Genomic DNA, 21,095 nt, shown 5'->3' with positions numbered 1-21,095 from the left:
ACCCAAACAAAATTCAAGCCAATATTAGTTGATGATTTGACAAGTTGAGAGTGTTTCAAAAGCCAGGGGGGTGGGGTGGCATGGCCTGAATGCCTTGTGCCAGTCAGGAACCCCAGTGCATATTTTCAGATGCAGCTGCAGATTAGACAAGAAGCAAACGACAGAACCGATTTAGAGATTTTAAACTTAATTCCACTTTAAATGAAGTCTGCTTTCAGAGCCCTGAAAATACCGTAGGACAGATTTAATGCTTGAACATGGTGGAATTAGTGACAACGCCCATGTTAAACACTCCGAAGGCCAGAGGGAGGGGACAGTGAATTTCATCTCACCTGCCACTGAGTCCAAATGTATGATGAAGGTGCTTTTGTACATTTCTCTGGCAGATCACAGAAAGCCATTGGTGAGGATGACCTTTCTGAACCCAGAAATTACTTCATGAAATGGCCTAAAGTGACAGCAGATATTGGACACAGTGTTATCCACTATCCGCCTAATGTAATGGTAATAAAAAACGAGCCAGTCTTGTCTTTGAGTCTGGACTGAGGATGGAATTTTAATTCTCATATGTGCCCTGTCCTCCACAATACCCTCCATTAATTCAGGCAGTGACGCTGCCCATCACGCCTGATTGGTGCTGCCTTCAAGTGTTGTACATGTAAAATAGAAATTACTTTTAGGCCTCGGTTTAGATGATAAATCTTAACACTGTTATACATCACACACAGGCAGACTCACACCCAGCACCATGGACAGCTCTCAGCAGTCTCCTGCACAGAACCTTGGACAGCTCTCTGCCCACACACACACACTGAACTATGGACAGTTCTTTGCACACGTGCGCGCGCACACACGGAATCATAGACAGCTCTCTGCAGACACAAACGCACAGAATCATAGACCACTCTGCAGACACACACACACACACGCACACTGAACCATAGACAGCTCTCTGCAGATACACACACACGCACACCGAACCATAGACTACTCTGGAGACACAAACGCACAGAATCATAGACCACTCTGCAGACACACACACACACACACTGAACCATAGACAGCTCTCTGCAGACACACACATATACACACGCACACCGAACCATAGACAGTACTCTGCAGACACAAACGCACAGAATCATGGACCACTCTGCAGACACACACACACACACACTGAACCATAGACAGCTCTCTGCAGACACGCACACCGAACCATAGACAGTACTCTGCAGACACAAACGCACAGAATCATAGACCACTCTGCAGACACACACACACTGAACCATAGACAGCTCTCTGCAGACACACACACACAGAATCATAGACGGCTTGCTGCACAGATATATACACACACACACACACCAAACCATAGACAGCTCTCTGCAGACACACACACACACAGTGAACCATAGACAGCTCTCTGCAGGCACGAACGCGCAGAATCATGAACAGCTCTTTGCCCAACGGCTCACGCGGGACCACGGACAGCGTTCTGCACTGCTGGGGCCGTTCTGGTCCTGGCAGCTCTGCTAGATAAGCTCCAGCTTCTTAAGCCAGTTATCAACTAGCACAGCTCTTCCTGTCTGAGATGTGTCATCTGGGATCTCCACAACAAAAACAAAAAAAACGCTTCAGCTTAATGCACAGTATTAATGCACAGACATACTGTCACTCGGCTTGCTCAGTGTTTCAACATGGCTGACAGGCAGGAGTGAGTTTTCTGTGTGAACCTGATTCCAAATGCCTGGTACTCCCTGTACGCCGGCCTCACAAATCAGTGGAAATATCTAAAACTGAAAAAAGGATTATGTAAGAAACGATTATGTAAGGCGTGTGTGTTCGGTGCACGTTTACTGCACGGGTGAATAGGGCAGAGTGTATCTGAGACCAAAACTACACACGCATGGCATTGTACATATATGCATGATGACTACGTACGTTTCATTGTGAATATTACTATTATGCTTTTTATGTATTATAATGGTTACACAATGGTGCAATGATAGCAACATGATGAGCTGGCTGTCTTACATGTACAGTTCATTTTCAAAACTTTCATTGTCTTCAGCTTTTCATTTCTTGATCACTCTCTGCTTTTTCCTGAAGCTCCCCCTGGGAAAAGTAGTTATTCTATTATATTCTATTCCATGTGTGAGTAATATTTTTTTGAGAAATGTAGAAATATGGGTGTACTGCTGCAGTGATTTAGGCTCCATTTTGGATCTTTCGATAGCCTATGACGTTTTCAAGGTGTAAATTATGAATAGTATAAGACTGGGCTGTGCAGAGGAAGGGGGATGGTAGAGGGGTGCAGAGGAAGGGGCGGTGGTGGAGGGGTGCAGGGGAAGCGGGGGGTGGTGGAGGGGTGCAGAGGAAGCGGGGGTGGTGGAGGGGTGCAGGGGAAGCGGGGGGTGGTGGAGGGGTGCAGGGGTGCGGGCCCACGGGCGAGCTGGCCTCACACTGGTATCTTGTGTGCGTGACAGTCAGGCCCGGGCTCAGACGCAGGCACGGGCGTGTTATGAAACGTGTTTTTGTGCTGGGGCGGTAGTGCCGGGGCGTGCGCTCCTCGGGCCCTGACCCCTCCGCAGCCTCACAGCCGCGGCGTACCGCGCGCCGCCGATCGATACCAGAGCCGCGCTCCGCCGCCGCGGCAACCGGAGATTAAACACGCTCGGGCGCTCCCTCCGCATCGCCTGCCTGCCTTTCAAACGCTCCGCAGGCTCTTTCTCTTCCTCTCTCTCTTTCTCTCCCCCTCTCTCCCCTCTCTCTCCCTCTCCTTCTCTCCCCTCTCGCTCTCTCTCCCTCTCTCTCCCCTCTCGCTCTCTCTCCCCCCTCTCTCTCTCTCCCCTCTCTCTCTCCTCTCTCTCTCCCTCTCTCCCCTCTCTCTCTCTCCCTCCCTCTCTCTCTCCCATCTCCCTTTCTCTCTCTATCTCTCTCTCTCTCTCTCTCTCCATCTCCCTCTCTCTTTCACTCTCTCTCCCTCTCTCTCTCACCGCAGTCTGAGGGAGAGAGAGAGAGAGAGAGGGGGAGCGATGCTGCAGCAGAGGAGCCGCTTCGCCGAGCGCTGTCATGGAAACCCCCGGCCGAGCCGATTCATCTCCGGATCCCGGTGGCGCTCCCGCTCCCGTCGGTCCTCAGAACCCTCCGGCGCGCTCACCCGGCAGATCAGGGGGGCGAACCGAAATGAAGTCAGCGACGCACCGTGTTTCAGTCAAACCTTTGTTTTTTTTATTCGTCAACAGTGCTATTTCATTATCAAATAAAAAAATGCAACTGGTGTAAAATCGGCTTGTTTGGTTTCGCTTTTAAGAAATGTTCTGCTGAAGCCTTGTGCCTCATTGCTGCATGTTGTTTTTGTACATAGATGCTGGTCACATTGATCAAAACAAATAGGATTTTTTAAAAATTGGCACTCCAACACCTTTTACCTTCAAAAAGAAGAAAAATGTTTAATCTGCCAATGTTCTGCTGAACCTGGTGCTGTAATGAAATGAAATGAGCTTAATAGTGCAGCCTGATAAATTTTAGAAAAATAAGATTTCCTTAGACGAACACACAAATGTAATCTCCCCCCCCCAAACCTTCAAATCCATCTTAACCAGTGTAGATGAAGTGATAACAATAATAATTATAATCAAAACTTCCAAACGCATCAGAAACTGCTGAACAACTTAAAATGTGGACTATGCTGTGGTAGCCTCTTTCTCTCCAAGTGAACTGAGGAAAGATTGCTGAGATTGCTGTTGGTTTAAGGTTGTTCATCCAGAAAGGACAACCACAGTGATGAGGTTGAGAAACACATTAATCGTTAATTAGGAAAATGCTGAACCCACAATCTCTGAAACGCATCTTCCTCTGACCACCACCAACTGCAGTCAAGTCTGTTCCGTGATTGGACAGACCACAGGATGTGAGAGGTGCGGTGGCCATTGGCTCCACCCACCAGTTGCTGACCACTAACTAGCTGGCCCTGCTACCACTGCAGACGAGTGCAGAGACGCTCTGAGCTGACCCTAGAGTACAGATGCAACCAGATCCAGAACAAAACAAAAAATATTAGCGAGCTGACATCAGCTAGCCAAGATGGAGGATTTAGCGATCTGAACGCAACCGTTTCCACAATGTCTCGCTGTACTTTCTCTGGCCCCGCCCTTAATTCAGACAACAGCCAATCAGATCACTTGTGACAGAGGGGGGCGTGGCCTCAGCAGGCCCATGCAGGGGCCCCTCCCTGCTGAGGTGTTCCTTGCTGGGCTGGTCAGAAACATTCAGGTACAGGTACCTGTGCAGCTGGACACCTGCGGCCTCCTGCCCCATAGCTGTTCAGCACAGACAGACAGACAGATGGACAAGAAGGCCTGAGGCTAGACAAAAAGGGTTAAAATAGGATCTTATATTCTGAAGGGAATCACTTCTGGGGAGGGAGGGGGTGTTACTGAAGTCACAGGCAGGGAATACAGTCTCATACATGGGGTGGTGGGAGGGGGGAATCTATGTTAATATGTACTACTATTGCAATAAATTAAGCTTTTAATTTAGAGTTTTTTTCACCTATAAGCTAATATGTTGAAGTAAAGGAGCCCTGGAGCCGCATGAAGAGCTGATGCTATAAATATAGGTCATCTTCATCTTGCTTTCTCTGCATCCAATAACAGTGCTGCGCTCTCGGTGGCCACGCCCCTGTCTCTATAGCTGCGTGGTGACCGACTCCTCCTGGTCCGACCCCCAGGGGGTGGAGTCTATCCCATCGCAGGGCCCCACCCAGCCGTCAAACACGTCCTCGCTGGAGTCCAGCAGCCGGGAGCTGGAAGCGGTGAAGCTGGAAGCACAGTGCAGGGGCGGGGGGGCGCAGGTGGGGGACCGCAGGAGCAGGCTGTCCCGCCCGTTGGCTCGGGACGGGGGCTGGAGCTGCTCGCCCTCGGCCACGCCCACGCCCACGACGCCCACGCCCAGCTGGTTCAGGTGCATCTCGCTGCGCGTCACCCGCTGGTCGTCGGGGAACCTGAGTTCCTGCCACATGCCCTGGGGCGGCAGCAGGCCGTCGGAGATGCTGAACGCGGGGGCGGCGGGCGCGGCGAGGGTGGCGAGCGTGGTGGGCGGGGCCTGCGGCTCCGACAGGTGCCCGTTCATGCGCGAGAACAGCAGGCCCAGCCGCTTCAGGGAGTCCTTCTTTGAGCTGGAGAGCCGCTGCAGCCGGCTGCCGTTGCGGAGGAAGGAGGACGAGGAGGAGGAGGCGGTGGAGGAGGCGGAGGAGGGCTTGAGGCCGTTGCTCTTTGGTTTGTCCTCGGCGGGGGCCTCCATCCCCGACATGGACTTGAAGAGGGCCGAGACGCTGAAGGCCTCGCGGCTCTTCCTCTCGGCCGCCGACAGGCTGAAGGAAACGTTTTTGGGCTTGTCGTCCCCCGCCGGGCCGCGCCCCGCCCCGGACTCCTCGTCCTCGTTGGGCTCGTCCTTGAGCGTGGCCTCGCTGCTGGAGGAGTACGTGCGCCGCGGCGGCTTTCTGTTGCCCAGCAGGTCCAGGACCTCGTACCGGAAGCTGGAAATGTCCTGCTTCAGCTCCTGATGGACGTCATGCAGTCAGGGAAGGAAGGGTGGGGAGAGGACGGGGGAGTGTGGAGAGAGAGAGAGAGCGAGAGAGAAAGAGAGAGAGAGAGGGGAGGTGCAGGAGTATACACAAAAGGCCTGAGTCAAACATTTGCATTAACACAGGAACATTTTATGGCATGGCTGGGCATGGTTAGCTTGTGCATGGTTGGACAAGCTGAAATGAGTGCGTCTGTGTTTTTACTGCAGAACCAAAATGAGCTTTGGCAAAGGGTCTGTGTAGAACTCTGGGAGCCTGTTTTTTTTGTTTTTTTTACAGTTTTACTCAATTGTTTACACACATTTCCGGAAACTAAAAGTAATCTTCCCAAAACTGCAAACACAAAACTCAAAAAGCTCCTCAGATCTCTTTTGGAATTAAACCGCATCAAAAAGAACACTTTTAACCAAAATGAAAACACGTAGGGGATAAAATGAGGGCCAATTACACACTAGTGTGAGAAATTTAAAACAGTTTTCAAAATCTTAATCAATTATTAAAACAATTGATTTTCAATGTTATAAAATGACATCTAACATGCGGTAGCCAGTAGGAACAAATTGTTCTATGTTTGTACATAATGTATGCATTTGTATGCAATAAGCTACACAGATATTGCATCAAAAAAATGTATTCTTCCAAATTACAGTTTTGTCCTGAATACTTCAGTGAATAGCAGAAAAACAGAACAGTCGAATACAGTAGGGCTGTACAGGACGACCACTTCCGTAAAAAACATGAATAAATTACTCTGCTTCTTATCTGTCATCTCTGACAGGCCAGCGTCTCTCACCTGTATCACGGATTCTGTCTTTTTCTCTTTGTAATTTTCTCGCTGGCGAAGCCAAAGCGATTCTGCACATTCGCCGATGGCGTCGCCGCAAAAAGCCCGTTATGTGGCAAATGTATCGATTTACGGCCCGCATTTTATTTCGTTTTTTTTGTTTCTATTTTTATCAGCGTGATAAGAGGCCCTCTCCCAGCGGAATGCTTCTGCGTGTGAAAAGGGGGCAAATTGATCATTTAAATAATGAAGCGGCAAGCCACCTTGAAAGTGGTGTTTATCTCCCTGCACTTTGCATTCTGAATGGGTGAAATAAGCTTCCAATTATTGTCGGATCAGTTTTAATCTGAAGTCGGGCTGTCGTTTTTGCGGGCCCGCTTTTCAAAATAACAGCGGGCTGTGACACTTTCTCAGCGTAACACCGCAAGCCCTCTCAAATGCAGGCTACCACACGAATACATGAAAACGATCTCACAATCGTCTTCACTACTCCCGGCTAGCACATCTCTGCACAATTACTGTACGCTTTTGAGGGCCCCTATCAATCAGGGCCTTTGGAATCCTCCTAAACTCCGCCCCCCCGCCCCCCCCCCCCCCCCCCCCCCCAATGGGCACCACTGTAGCCATTACATTACATTACAGGCATTTGGCAGACGCTCTTATCCAGAGCGATGTACAACAAAGTGTATAACCATAACCAGGAACAAGTGTGTTGAAAACCCTAGAGGGAAGTACAGTTCCAAGTGTAGGGAACGACCACGTAGTTTAACTTGGACCCTGTTGATTAATCTGATTAACACAACAAAAACAGCAACAAAGCAGTCTATGCAAATAAAACAAGCAATAGTTGAGTAGGCACAAGTGCAATAACTAAGTCAACTAAGATAAACAGCTTACCTAGCTACAACCCTAAGATTACATAGTCAATTAGAGCCGGGAAACCTAAAGCACAAGATTATACGCTACGAAAACAACATGTCAGAATTATTTTTAAAAATGAAGAAATTAGGCAGATTACAAGAGATGAGGGATTTGCTTTGATTCTGATCAATAATTCAATGATCTGAAGCAGAGACTGGAATTGATTATGTAAGTAAAACCCATTGGAAAATAAAGGCACCATTAAAAACGCATTAGTTGTTAGTGACAGATAATGTTAGCAAGGAAACGGTGCGGAAATTCTGCTAGGCAGGTGAATGTGGGGAATCTTAAATTGTGGCCATGCCAAAACTATGAACAGAACTATTCAGTTGTGATTACTGATCAAACAATTTAGGTAATCTGTGTTCGCACCTTTGAAGACTGAGTGTGGTCAATTGATAAAAAGTTCAGCTTTTTGAATGCCAGTGCTTTCCATGTGAATACAAGTGGTCTCATTTATGAAGAGGATTGTGTCTAGTGCTTTGCAAAGCGGTAATTTGATAATTAAATTTGAGTGACAAGCAAACCATGCTTACAGTTTTTTTCCTGAAAGTGTTTGTTATTGACACATAGGAGGCTTTAAGGTTTGATCATAGTGCCTCCAGAACCAGTCTGTATGTACTGTATGAAAAAACAGTTGAGAGAAACTGTAATAAATAATCTAGAAGAATACAAAGACTCCCACTCCTGACCTTATGAGAGGGAGCATGTTAGTGTAAACAATCTAATAAAGACAATAATCCTGTTTGTGTCGCTAACCTAATAATGTGTGAACACCGAGAATAATGATGCGGCTGGTTTCAGCATGTGTAAACACGTAGACAGACAGTCGGTCAAACGCTGTACAAACCTTAAAGTTCTCCTCTGTCAGCCCCTCGTCCGTTTTAGCGCTTCGGATCATGGCCGCCACGTACCGCTTAACCAGATTCCTGATCACCTCCTGAAAGCAGAGAGATGGCAGCATTCAAAGATGGCCACTGCAGACCCCTGCCAGCTAATTAGCTAGCCTGCACACTACTGAGACTAAACCCACCTCGACAGCATATTTGCCGGAACATTTTGAAGTTTCAAGAGAAATAATGCCTTGTTTGTTGGTTATTTTTGGAAATTTTCGAGATCCCCAAAGGAAAGGGTCTTTGATATGGGGGGGGGTAGTTTGCATATGCAGTGTTTGCATTTTGAGTTTAATAAGGAAAACTTGTTTCAGTCATATTCATAACATATGTATTAGCTGGAGGTGAAAATCTGGATGTGCATAAATTTGCACACATTTTCATATTTTAACAGTGGCGGGCTTATTTTACATTTTTGAAAAATGCTGAAGTCTTTGTTGAGCACCTGTGTGGTGTTTGCGCGTGTGACAGGGAGAGTGTGTTTGAGCGCGTGCATGTGTGTTTGTGAGAGTGAGAGAGATCGCTTATGTGTGTCTGTGTGTGAGAGATAGAGAGATTGCTTGTGTGGGTGTGTGTGTGTGTGTGCGTGTGCGTGTGAGAGAGAGAGAGATTGCTTGTGTGCGTCTGTGTGAGTGTGAGAGAGATTGCTTGTGTGTGCGTGTCTGCATGTGTGTGGGGTGTTTGTGAGATAGAGAGGTTGCTTGGGTGTGTCTGTGTATGTGCGTGTGAGAGAGATTGCTTGTGTGTGTCTGTGTGTGTGAATGTGAGACAGATTGCTTGTGTGCGTGTGATTCTGTGTGTGTATGCATGTGTGTGTGTGTGTGTGTGTGTGTGAGCGCGCATGTGGTGTTTGTGGGATAGAGAGATTGCTTGTGTGTGTCTGTGTGTGTGAATGTGAGACAGATTGCTTGTGTGCGTGTGATTCTGTGTGTGTATGCATGTGTATGTGTGTGTGTGTGTGTGTGTGAGAGAGTGTGAGAGAGATTTCTTGTGTGGGTGATTCTGTGTGTGTATGCGTGTGTGTGTGTGTGTGTGTGTGTGTGTGTGTGTGAGCGCGCTTGTGGTGTTTGTGAGATAGAGAGATTGCTTGTGTGTGTCTGTGTGTGTGCGTGTGAGAGAGATTGCTTGTGTGTGTGATTCTATGTGTGTATGCGTGTGTATGTGTGTGTGTGTGCGCACATGTGGTGTTTGTGAGATAGAGAGATTGCTTGTGTGTGTCTGTGTTTGTGCGTGTGAGAGAGATTGCTTGTGTGTGTCTGTGTGTGTGCGTGTGAGAGAGATTGCTTGTGTGTGTCTGTGTGTGTGCGTGTGAGAGAGATTGCTTGTGTGTGTCTGTGTGTGTGCGTGTGAGAGAGATTGCTTGTGTGTGTCTGTGTGTGTGCGTGTGAGAGAGATTGCTTGTGTGTGTCTGTGTGTGAGAGTGTGCTTGTATGTGAGTCCTGTCCTGAGCCTTAGATCTGGGCCCGTGCTTCTCTCTGGTCCTTTATCTGCTTTAGTTGGAAAGGGAACAGCTGCACAACCTCGTTTTGCCATTAGATCATATGGCCTCCTCCTGCCAAAAGTGGCTACAGCTCTACATTCATAACCCACCAGGGACCGCACACGTACAGTAACGGGGGAGGGCTGGTGACAGGGCAGGTGGCTCTGGCTCAGCTAACTGCAATTACTATGGCAGAGAAGTAGTAAACAAACAAGCATAAGCCAGAGATGCAGCTAACAGGCTGTTGCTACTCCAAACTTTAGCTCATACATTAGAATACCTATGCTTTTTGGAAATATGGAATCCATCACTTTCGCAATTACCTAATGCACTTGATTCAGTAATATTGTAAAAGAGCCTCAATGCACTACACCGATTTGTTTACAATGGTCTTGATGGCAATGCCTAAAAATTGTGACCAACCTGTGCACCTGCGCACAATAGCCTATTAATTAACCTTTGCAATCCAGCAATCAGCTGCTTAAATACTGTGCACACATGGCAGAATGTAACTTTGTGAATATTCTGGAGCACCTGCGCTGTTTTCTGGGAACGCTGAGGAATGATTCTAATCAAAATCACTAACAGACATTTTGGACAGCCAGCCTGCCTTATGGCCTGCCTTTGAGAGCAATGTCGCGCATCTTCTCAGCATAAACGTTCACATCACGCACAAAGCTGGTGCTCGCCTGCTTTCCAAGATCCCCTTCCACTGGGCCCAACCTCCTGCCAGACTTGTTTTCTGGAGAGCCAGCACAGTCAGTGATGTACTCTGCCATATGGGCTCAGTCAGTGGAGTAAAGCATCATTTTACATATCCGAGCATTTTTTCCTTGCATACATCTTTGAGTCACATAGTATGACTATTCAGGTGTTATAAATATGCAGGAAGGAAGGAAGAGTACTTTTGCGTTTGTTAACGCAGAGGGTGAGCACGGATTGAAAAAAGAGAATCTGGATGCTTTCTGTTTTTGTGCATTGTCCTGGTAACCAGACCTTACCTTTCCTGATTAGTGTTTTTAAAAAAAATCTTTCTGACAAGCGTCAGCACACAGTACAAAACTGCAGACACGAAAAAGGGTAAATTAAATTCCCCAAATGAAACCCAGAGGAACAGTTTGGAGTGGGAAAAAAAGACTAATTTAATCTTTGCCAAGATGGAGTTTCAATCCCTCGTCTCTGCCTCCAGTGTGCATTTGGTCCTCTGTCCAGCAGTGAAATATATAGCTGAGCAGACACTTTACTGAGTCAGTGATTTTTACCCCCATTAGCTTGCTAGCTATCCGTCAGCCGCCACAGTGGAGGACATTAGCATTAGCACAGCACTGAGCCCGATACAAGCACAATGCCTCTAGCATGAGGGCTCTTTGCATCGCACCAAGTACAGGCTGAGGCAATTACAATGAATACTAATCGTTAATTTTCCGCTGAATTTTTAATTTTTTACTTAAGGTGTACAATTTATGGAAATAAGAGGTGCTACTTCCATCTTCCCTAAATGCAGCCATTTGCCAATGATTCTTTGGCAAAACACCAATCACAGAGCAAAAATATAAAGTATTATTCTTTCTATGCACATGGCATGTTCCTTTCCCAGATACATCAAGGACACAGGGTAAATTACCAGAGGGTAATTTACAGGGGGGATAGGGGGGTTACAACCCCCCAATATTACAAAATAGGCCAAATCACCCACCAATAATATAGCATTTCATATAATAAAGATGGGGATTTAATGATTTGGATTTGGAGTGATTTGGATATGCTGGTAAGGCTTTGTCATGGAAGTCACAGGCGCCATGGATTCTTTCCCATGATTTTTGGATGGTAACTGCCAATCTTAAAGTAGCCTACAGTGTTATTTGTATTGGCACATTTTAACAATAACCTATTGCCAAATGGGAGAAACAAAGTGCGACATATATACAGATTCTGGATGGCACTGGGATCAAGATTCACGTCCTTGTCAGTTCTTGCAATCAGATGTTTGACAGCCCCTGTCAACAGTGTTGATGCCCAGCGGTCCTTCCTCTGTTATGGTTATATCCGTGACAACAGCTCCTCATCAAAGACTCACACCTCATAATGCACAACATATTGTACCAAGACAAACTTTAAAGAAATGAAAATGGACATACGGTAACCATATTTTTTTTTTGTTTTTTTTAGCATGCAGATTGACCATGATCTATTTTCTGTTAAAGGCAAAAAAGCATGCCATTGATTTTTTTTTTAACTTCAAGCACTTGGTACTGTTGCTACAGTATGTTATTTGAATCATTTCCCGATGCTGTGCATTAGATCTTTTAACTAATTTAATAAAATATAATTTAATAAATTTTCCTAGATTTTCAACAACTTTGCTGTGAGTGCTCTGCCACTTGAGCCAATGTTTTCTGTGACAAACACCCAGCCTTACTGATCAGTAATCTGTGGTATTTTCCCCTTAGAATTCACCAGAAATAATAATTTCATGGCTGTTTTTTGAAAATATTTCTTTGAGTCGGGGGCATGCCACAGATCCCCCCTAGAGGATTGCAGTTCTCGGGTGCCCTCAATATTCAAACTAAAGTTACACCCTTGCACAGGACTAACTGCATGATCCTAAAACATGATCCTATCCCAAACCTAATCTAATTAATCTGACCAAGAAAAAGAAGATTAAAATGTAGTGCCAGGGTGCGACAGCCCTGAGTTTGTGGTGTGAGGGGAGGTGTGTGGGGACCCTGTAAGCGCTGCAAAGTGACCCCTGGCCCTGGTGTGATGTCAGACCCTCTCACCTGATAGTGCTGGTTCTGGATCAGGTTATCAGCATGCCGTTCCTGCAATGAGAAATGCATCCACATCAAAATGGTGACTGAATTTTTATAACTACCTTCAGTACATAACAATCATCATCCTTCAGTGAACTGTCGTCTGTTTGTGCCTTCTCTGCTTCCACACAAAAAAACATCATATTTCTATATAAACCATTCATTCATGCGGCAAATCTTGCAAAGGCATAAAATGAAAAAAAAAATTTTTTTACTGCCGATGTGCTGTTCTGATTTATGGCTGGGTTATGTAATGTGAGCAAAGTTTGATCTAAAAGCATCCTTTTTTAACATGATGTACTGTGTATGTGTGTGCGTGCGTGTGTGTGGGTGTGCGCATGTGTGTGCATGTATGTGTGTGTGTGGGTGTGCGTGTGTGTGTGCATGTATGTGTGTGTGGGTGTGCGTGTGTGTGTGCATGTATGTGTGTGTGTGTGTGTGTGTGTGTGTGTGTGAGGGTGCATGTATTTGTGTATGTGTGTGTGTGTGTGTGTGTGGGTGTTTGCGTATGTGTGCACGTGCATGTGTGTGCGTGTGTGCATAGGTGGATGGAAAGGAGTAATTATGATTTGGGAAATATGTGTTATAACAGGCAACGTTAGTCTACAGTAGTCCATTATGCTTAGTCGTTGGAGATGTTGCAAATAAATTATAGATATAACCACACAAAACAAGATTCATAGTTCAATGTTTGTGTTAATTATCAACACAGCACTACATCATCACTGAATTGCAATTTTAAAATATACTGCACTTATTTAATTAACCTAATATGCTCCATAGGGGTGCATCCAAACCTGTATAACCTATTCATAAATGCACAGGTAATTGCTGAGATATTCTTCTTCCCAAAGTTGACAAATGATATTCGGAGGATAGTTGGAAGATTGGCGGGAAAAAAAGTGAGCGTTAACTGGAACAGGAAGCAAATCTAATTCGTCTCACGCAATGAAACAAGCATTTGTCACGCATTTCCCAACACATTGACAGATGCATTTATTAAATAAGAGGGCGAGATGAAGAGATCACTACCCCCCCCCCAAAAAGACTACTTGACAGTTCATCAGCCCCCCACCCCCCCACCCCCCGCTCTGAGTACAGACACGGATCACTCTGTTGGTTGCAGAGACACAGATACAGAGTGTTCTCCCTGCACGCACCTAGTACTCCAAAGTTACCGCAGTGATTTAATTAACCTAATGGCTGCATTCTGTCCAGCGTTATTGAGTGCTGGTAGAATGAAATACTTATGTATATGTATGAGCCGATCTACAACTTGACATCTGCTTCTGTAGATCTGACTGTACTGTATGTGCAGTGATTTAGCAGTCTTGATATGTCCTTATACATTGTATGTAGCCTTGGTGTTATGGACACGTTGTGAGACTGCGGGCAGTGTAATGTGTGAGTTGCGAGTGTTGAGCCTTGGCTGGGGTTCCGACCGTGAACTCCTTGAAGTTCTCGTGCTTCCTCTGCTCCTCGGCTCTGGGGCTCCCCATTCGGCACAGTCGGTTGTGCATCCAGATGCACAGGTACCACACAGACTTGGGGCTCGGCACAATGTTGAAGGGGGGAGGAAGCGTGCCCCCCTCGTCGAAATAGCTCATCCACAGCTTGGTGCGAGCAAACTTCCACTCTATGTCAGCGTGGTCCTGCACAGAAGCATTGTGGGAAATATTACTGGGGCTGTGAAACACATTTTGACCCCCTTCCTTACAGGAGTGGGTGAGAACACAGCTATGCAGGCATAGTTTATATCATAACAACAGCAGCATCAGCAAGCGCTAAATGGCCATTTTTATCTGTGCGTCTGTTATATAGTCAGGCAGTGTCTCTGTTTCAGGGAGGGGGTGGGGGGGGGGGGGGAGCAGAACAATCGGGCCGGTGCTGGTATCCGCTCCCCCAGGGAGTGGCTCCTGCGTGGGCGCGAGAGGTCCTCTAACGTGGGCTTATATAAACTGTAGCAGAAAAAAAAGTTTCTGCAGAAATCAGCACCGACACAATTTCATCTCCAAGCCCTGCTGCACTGTTTCACTGGCACAGAACTATGAGAACACAGCACGGAGATGCACCACAGACTGCGTGCAGGCAGGCAGAGACATTACAGGAGATGCGACGGCGTGACCGTCCGGGCGCTAACTCACGGCGATGAGCTGGTAGGAGTTGTTCATCATTGCGATGAGCATGTTGAGCAAGACGACCAGGGAGATGACGTTGTAGGTCCCGAACATGGTGGCCCCGACAAACTCGGTGAACTCGTGCCGTGCCTTCACGTTGGTCACGTACAGGTTGAGCAAGCCAAACACGGACCAGAACAGAGACTGCAGGGTCTCGAACAACCTGAGGGGGGAGAGAGAGGAGAGCTTTGCACATCACGCAGTTCAGAAAATAATGGAAAAACAAACTGCTTCAACAGTATGAGACCATGAAGCGGGACATAGTTGGCAGCTCACAATTATAAAAGGAAAGAGCCTTGGTACTAGCACAACACCCCTTAAGGAAATTAAACTAGATCCACAGCATGTAGAATCTAAAATCTTGTGAATATGTAAAAGTATACATATAAAGGGAGAATGAGATTGACTAGACAAAGAAAAGGAAAAAGAGGAGTGAATAAGAGACAGAGAGCAAGAGATTTTAAAAGCAAAACTGACCATCTGTCTTACAGGCTACACCAGTGGTACATAACCCCAGTCCTGGAGAGCCAGCTTCTTCAGGTTTTGTGTTTTTGTGTTTACAACCGCCATTTTAGGCCAGCTGTGTGGACTAGAACCATGTTCTGTCAACATAAATTACAAATTTAAATGCTTAAAACATTACAAACTAGGAAACCCACCAGCTCTCTACAACTGGAGTTATGCACCCTTGCTGTATAAAATTATTTTGTAGTTTGCTAGTATTACATGCAATTAAGACTCTTTTAAGAGTCTGTTAGGAGTACATACAGTTTCAAGTCTTACATGCTAAATACTGACTGTTAGTCTTACATAGTACTACATAATAAATCTGTTAGTAATATATTCTATGCTTGCACTGTTAGCCTTACATGCTACATACTGCCTGTATCAGCCTGTTGTATTACAGGCTATACTCACTATCTTAGTCTTACACACTGCATACTGGCTTTGTTGGTCTTACACGACTCTAACATAATTGAACGTTCGCAGGTTTCGTTCTTTCTCTGTTAATCTCACAAACTTCAAATGTAGTCAGTCAAAGAACCAAATAATTACAATTGCGCAACCGAACCTGAAAATTACCCACAGTTATGAATCCTGCTTTTGGTATTTTAATAGATCTGTTAAACGTGCATTATACCAACCATCACTCATATAAAAAGTGTATAAAATACATTATAAATGTGTTTACTTGAAAATGTCCTCTAATAGCCCCGGTCAAAACTGTGACGAGCAGTATTTGCCTGGAGAATCTTGAACAGGCAGCAGCCCTGTAAAATGCAGTAACACTCCGAATGGCCAAATAAGCATATAAGCGTGGCTTTTCTGAGGAAGCATTATGTTAAAAATGTGTGGCAAGACTCCAGATACATTCAGTGCACTTCCCCTGCAGGGAATCATTCTCTCCGTGCCTCATAAAATATACAACAAAAGCTGCATGCTGCAAATCTGTCACAGCAAACGCTGTTTAAAAGAGTAAAGAAGGAGCCAGAGTAATGAAAGCTTGTGCCTTGCTTTATTACAGACGTCTGTCACGCGCTCCCGCTCGCAACCCTAGATTGGAATTGGAGTATTTTTGATGCGGGCATAATTTTCAGAGATGTGTTGCCTGACCGCGGCAGACGGCTGCCGAGGTGACTGAGCGGTGACTAAGAATTCCAGCTTTTAAAAGAAATCCGTATTTATCTAGCTCTCCTGCCGCAAATCCGAGAAAACATCTTAGGTTTTAATTAACGTCTCCCAGTCACTTTTGAGACAAATGCTTCCCAAGCGTTGACCTGCGCATCACGCGATAATAGAGCGCGCTGTCAAAAGAACAGAACGTGCCGCGTGGCAGTAATCGCGGTGCAAGTCCCGCTGGTATACGTGCGAGGCATCAGCATTCTCGATGCTGCGCAGACGTAATTCCTTTTCTTCAGTCGTTCGTATGACTCCTTAATCTCCCTTCGCCTGTTTATAAGGAGCCGAGATCATTCAATCAATCAAATCTAATGCGGAGCTCTTAACGAAGAACTCATCACAGAGTGTACAGAGAGTATAGGAGCAGTGCCAGTTACATGGTGTATAACACTGAGGGAACAGCAAAGATGTTTTGGCAGCAGAGAACATGCACCCTGAGACACAATGATAGAAACAGTGAGATGTTTAAGGTCTGTGCAGAGATAATATTACAGAAGCGAGATTTTTGAACTGTACTGGTTGTGTGCAGGGAGATAATGTCATAGCAGTCAGTTAATACACTGTGCTTGTCTCTGTGTACATTCCAGCCAGGGGTCTTAAAAATGAAATGCTTTCAGAAGGTAATAAATCCTTTTACATTAGCGATGAAGCGGACCAGGTCAGAAACTTGTAACTTGAAGATCTGGCCTAGTGTCCCAAAAGCTCACCAAAGACTATCTTTGCCTCATGTTGTAGAATAAAACCCGAGTTTTCAACAGGGGGTCTGCAAACCTCCAGGGGTCTTTGAAGGTACTGTATGGGGTCTCGGGCCATATTTGATATGCAATGACTATACATAGATTCGAGAAAATATTTCAAAATATAAAATATGACTTATGATGGAGGTCCCCTGGATGCCTTTGAGCCTGGGTGGGGGTCCCTGGGCCAGAAACGGTTGAAAACCCCTGCTATAGAACCAACATAATGCCCTGCCCTAGACTTCCTATTAAAGAGTAACATTTGGATTTTTTCCCCCACAAAACATGGTCTGTCCAATGAGGGCACTGGGCACAGTGAGTCCTCCAATAAGACTATCCAGTTCAGTCACTATTCTGTGGGTTTGAGCCCAATTCCCATTATGAATCATATTGTAAGATAGTATTTCTGGAGCTGGCTGCTGGCATAAACATTATATACGGTCGTTTAGGGCCATAACCAGCCACACAATTAATATTTTTTTTAATATTTTGACAGACATGCTAATTGTATAGTATTCACAGGGCATGAATAGTGAATAGGTTTTCTGGTCTGTAATCTCTCTCCGATCCTCGATTGCTTAGCCCCCCACTTGGTTGACAATTCCTCCCCCCTAACCCCTGGTCCACCAATCGTAGAGCCCTGAGTATATGCAGTAGACCAGGAAAACGGACAGCAGTACGTACTGGTATATAGACCAGGAGCACAGATGAAGTCACATACAAAAGCACGGAGTAGGAGTGCACACAGACTCATACCAGGGGCATGGACAGAGGCACAGATCAGGGGCACAGACAGAACCACAAACAAAGGCACAGACTCTGGGCACAGACCAGGGGCATAGAGACTGGCACAGACCAGGGGCACAGACAGAGGCACAGAAAGTGGCACAAACCAGGGGCACAGGCAGGACTACAGAAAAAGGCACAGACCAGGGACACAGACAGGACCACAGATAGAGGCACAGACTAGGGGCACAGACAAGACTACAGACAGAGGCACAGACAGAACCACAGACAAAGGCACAGACTCTGGGCACAGACCAGGGGCATAGAGACTGGCACAGACCAGGGGCACAGACAGAGGCACAGAAAGTGGCACAAACCAGGGGCACAGACAGGACTACAGACAAAGGCACAGACCAGGGACACAGACAGGACCACAGACAGAGGCACAGACTAGGGGCACAGACAAGACCACAGACAGAGGCACAGACCAGTGGCACAGACAGGACCACAGACAGAGACACAGACCAGGGGCACAGACAGGACCACAGACAGAGGCACAGACCTGGGACACAGACAGGACCACAGACAGAGGCACAGGCCAGGGGCACAGACAGAGGCACAGAGAGAGGCACAGACCAGTGGCACAGACAGAGGCACAGAAATGGCACAGATCAGGGGCACAGACAGAGGCAGAGAGAGAGCCCACACACAGCCGCTCAGACTCACGTGGAAAAGGCGTTGTTCTGCCTCTCGCAGCGGATGCCTTTGCAGTGGTTGGGCTCGTCGGCGGCCTGCGTCTCGTAGTAGAAGTAGAGCTGGTTGAGGCCGTTGGCGAAGGCCAGCAGCACCAGGCAGTAGATGAAGAGGAACTTGAGGATGTCCAGTAGCATGCGGCCCAGCGAGATCTGCAGAGGCCCCAGGTGCGAGTTGGCGGTGAAGAGGGAGATGAGCCGCAGGGAGCTGAAGATGTTGGCGATGGCGAACAGAGCCTCGGCGATCAGCGTGGGGTGCCACATCTCCCACTCTTCCCGTGGCCGTGAGCTGTTGTACTTTCAGAGACACAGTCAGAGGGGAAGAGCAAAACCAGTTAGACCAATCGCTGGACAGAAAGGTGATAGGGTGGGGTAAGTTCGATCAGACCAGCCAATGTGAAGAGCAGGTAAAGGAGAGGAAAGAAAACAGAGAAATGCAGGAAAACATCTGAGCCATCCGACACTTAATATTAGGGTCAATTAGGATTTGTAGCGGGATGGCAGTTGAGGTCTGGGCGTGGCTTCTGACCCTCTACGTTTCTGGTGTGGGAGTGGCCTGGGTGGGAGGCGACCAAACTGAGTCAACAGCAGGTGGCCATGCAGTCTGTGGGGCTGAGAGCGGGCGTGTGTGCCAGGGACAAAGCTGCCTTGTTTTTCTGAAAATTTCACACAATCATATGCATTCTGCTGCTCTGTCTCCGTGGCGACCACTCAGAGGCCTTTACATGTTTAATTAAAGACTTTCATGAGAAATCTGCTAGCCCAACTGCCCGGTCTGTTCAAAAGGATCATATATGACAGTGGAAAGATACTCATGTTACAAAATATTTAAAGTATTTAGAGACCTGCATGCAATAATATCAACAGCACTGAGAAGTAAATATTTGGCAGCTTACCTTGAGATATGCCACAATTTTGAGCGAGATGGTGGCTAGGTACAGTGAGTTCATGGCAAAGTCCATCAAGTTCCACCAGTCATGCACATACTCCGTGAAACCTCCATCCCACATCTCCTTAATCTCCGCCCAGATGAAGCCTGTGCCCAACAGATGGAGAGAAGTGGTGGAGAATGATTGACGAGAGATAGAGGGAGTGATGAAGGGAGATCAAAATGGAGGAGAAGTAATGGAGGACAGGCACATTGGGAAGAACTTCAATTAAAATAGGCAGTATTGCCTCTTGAGGCAACATTGAAATTGCAGCTGAATGCTTCTGATATAGACAGACATGACGAGTATATTTTTACAATAACTTTATATCTATGACTGCACATCTATGAAACACAAGACTACATTACCCATCACCCCATCACTCACCCAGCACCCAGGGTAGGATCATCCACTCCACCACAGTGGGAGGGGGGCCCTGCATATGCAAGTTGGTGCGCACAATGTGCTGGGAGGCCAGCAGCAGGAGGAAGAGGAAGGTCAGGTAGGAGGCGGTGTGGCAGATGAACTTGATGAAGGGCTTTTTGACGAAAAGGCCAAGGGGACTCTTGGGTGCCAGCAGGTAGACCAGTGAAAAGACAGGGAACAGCAAGCCGATGATGAAGCATGTCACCAGCTTCACCACCCAGTGCCGCCTTCGCCAGCCAGGGAACCCATCATACCACAGTGTGGCCAGCAGCTGCTGGCAGTTTGGCTGGGCAACAAACTGTGGAGAGGTCAGAGATCAGGACAAAGGTCACATGAGAAGACATTAAAGAGGCTGAGGGCAGCTGTAAGCAGGACACCACATGGTAAGAGCAGCACCATTATCTGCAGCTGGCAGGTCTGTGCTCCTTTTCCTCTAAAGCAGTGGTCTCCACCCCTGGTCCTGGAGAGCTACAGGGTCTGCTGGTTTTTGTTTTCACCTTAAAATCAGCACCCAATTGAGACCCAAGACACCAGGTGAGTTGAGTTAACTGTGTAATCAACTGCTCTAATTGATTCATGAAGTGCAGAGTCACTATGAAAACCAGCAGACCCTGTAGCTCTCCAGGATTGGAGACCACTGCTCTAAAGTAACTCTTCATCAAACATCCATGCCTCTTAGAAGCCCAGGATGTTTGTGAGTGTCCACATCAATGTTTGTACTGTGTTGTTTTGGGTTACACTGTTTGTACTGTTCTGTTTTGTGTTGTGTGTTTGTACTGTGTCGTTTTGTGTTACCATGTTTTTTTACTGCATTGTTTTTCACTGTTTGTACTGTGTAGTTTTGTTACAGTGTTTGTATTCCATTGTTCTGTGTTACCCTGTTTGTATGGTATTGTTCTGTGTTATGCTATTTGTATTCCATTGTTCTGTGTTACACTGTTTGTATTCCATTGTTCTGTGTTAAGCAGTTTTTTATTGTATTGTTCAGTGCTAAGCAGTTTGTACTGTATTGTTCTGTGTTACTCTGTATTCCATTGTTCTGTGTTAAGCAGTTTGTACTGTACTGTTCTGTGTTACGCTGTTTGTATTGTATTGTTCTGTGTTGCTCTGTTTGTATTCCACTGTTTTGTGTTAAGCAGTTTGTACTGTACTGTTCTGTGTTACGCTGTTTGTACTGTGACTGTAATGAGCTT

The 21,095-nt window shown here is 46.5% G+C and overlaps 1 protein-coding gene across 2 annotated transcripts in view; it reads right to left on the bottom strand.

Moving 5' to 3' along the window:
- Positions 1–3,205: 3,205 nt before the first annotated feature.
- Positions 3,206–21,095, bottom strand: part of trpc5a (transient receptor potential cation channel, subfamily C, member 5a) — a 61,464-nt gene continuing 43,574 nt past the window's right edge. Inside the window, exons 3-10 of one of the 2 annotated variants that reach the window (XM_035431880.1) lie at positions 19,864–20,200; positions 19,444–19,583; positions 18,522–18,844; positions 14,620–14,815; positions 13,918–14,127; positions 12,443–12,484; positions 8,140–8,229; positions 3,206–5,559 (exon numbers count right to left, since the gene is read on the bottom strand). In XM_035431880.1, coding sequence (XP_035287771.1) covers positions 4,687–5,559; positions 8,140–8,229; positions 12,443–12,484; positions 13,918–14,127; positions 14,620–14,815; positions 18,522–18,844; positions 19,444–19,583; positions 19,864–20,200 — 2,211 coding nt within the window. In that variant the 3' untranslated portion in view covers positions 3,206–4,686. The remainder of the gene's footprint in view (positions 5,560–8,139; positions 8,230–12,442; positions 12,485–13,917; positions 14,128–14,619; positions 14,816–18,521; positions 18,845–19,443; positions 19,584–19,863; positions 20,201–21,095) is intronic. The other variant, XM_035431879.1, reaches the window with a different exon arrangement.

The sequence above is a fragment of the Anguilla anguilla genome, chromosome 9 (assembly GCF_013347855.1).
Source record: "Anguilla anguilla isolate fAngAng1 chromosome 9, fAngAng1.pri, whole genome shotgun sequence".
Classification (NCBI taxonomy): Eukaryota; Metazoa; Chordata; class Actinopteri; order Anguilliformes; family Anguillidae; genus Anguilla; species Anguilla anguilla.
This window is presented reverse-complemented; position numbering and strand designations above follow the sequence as displayed.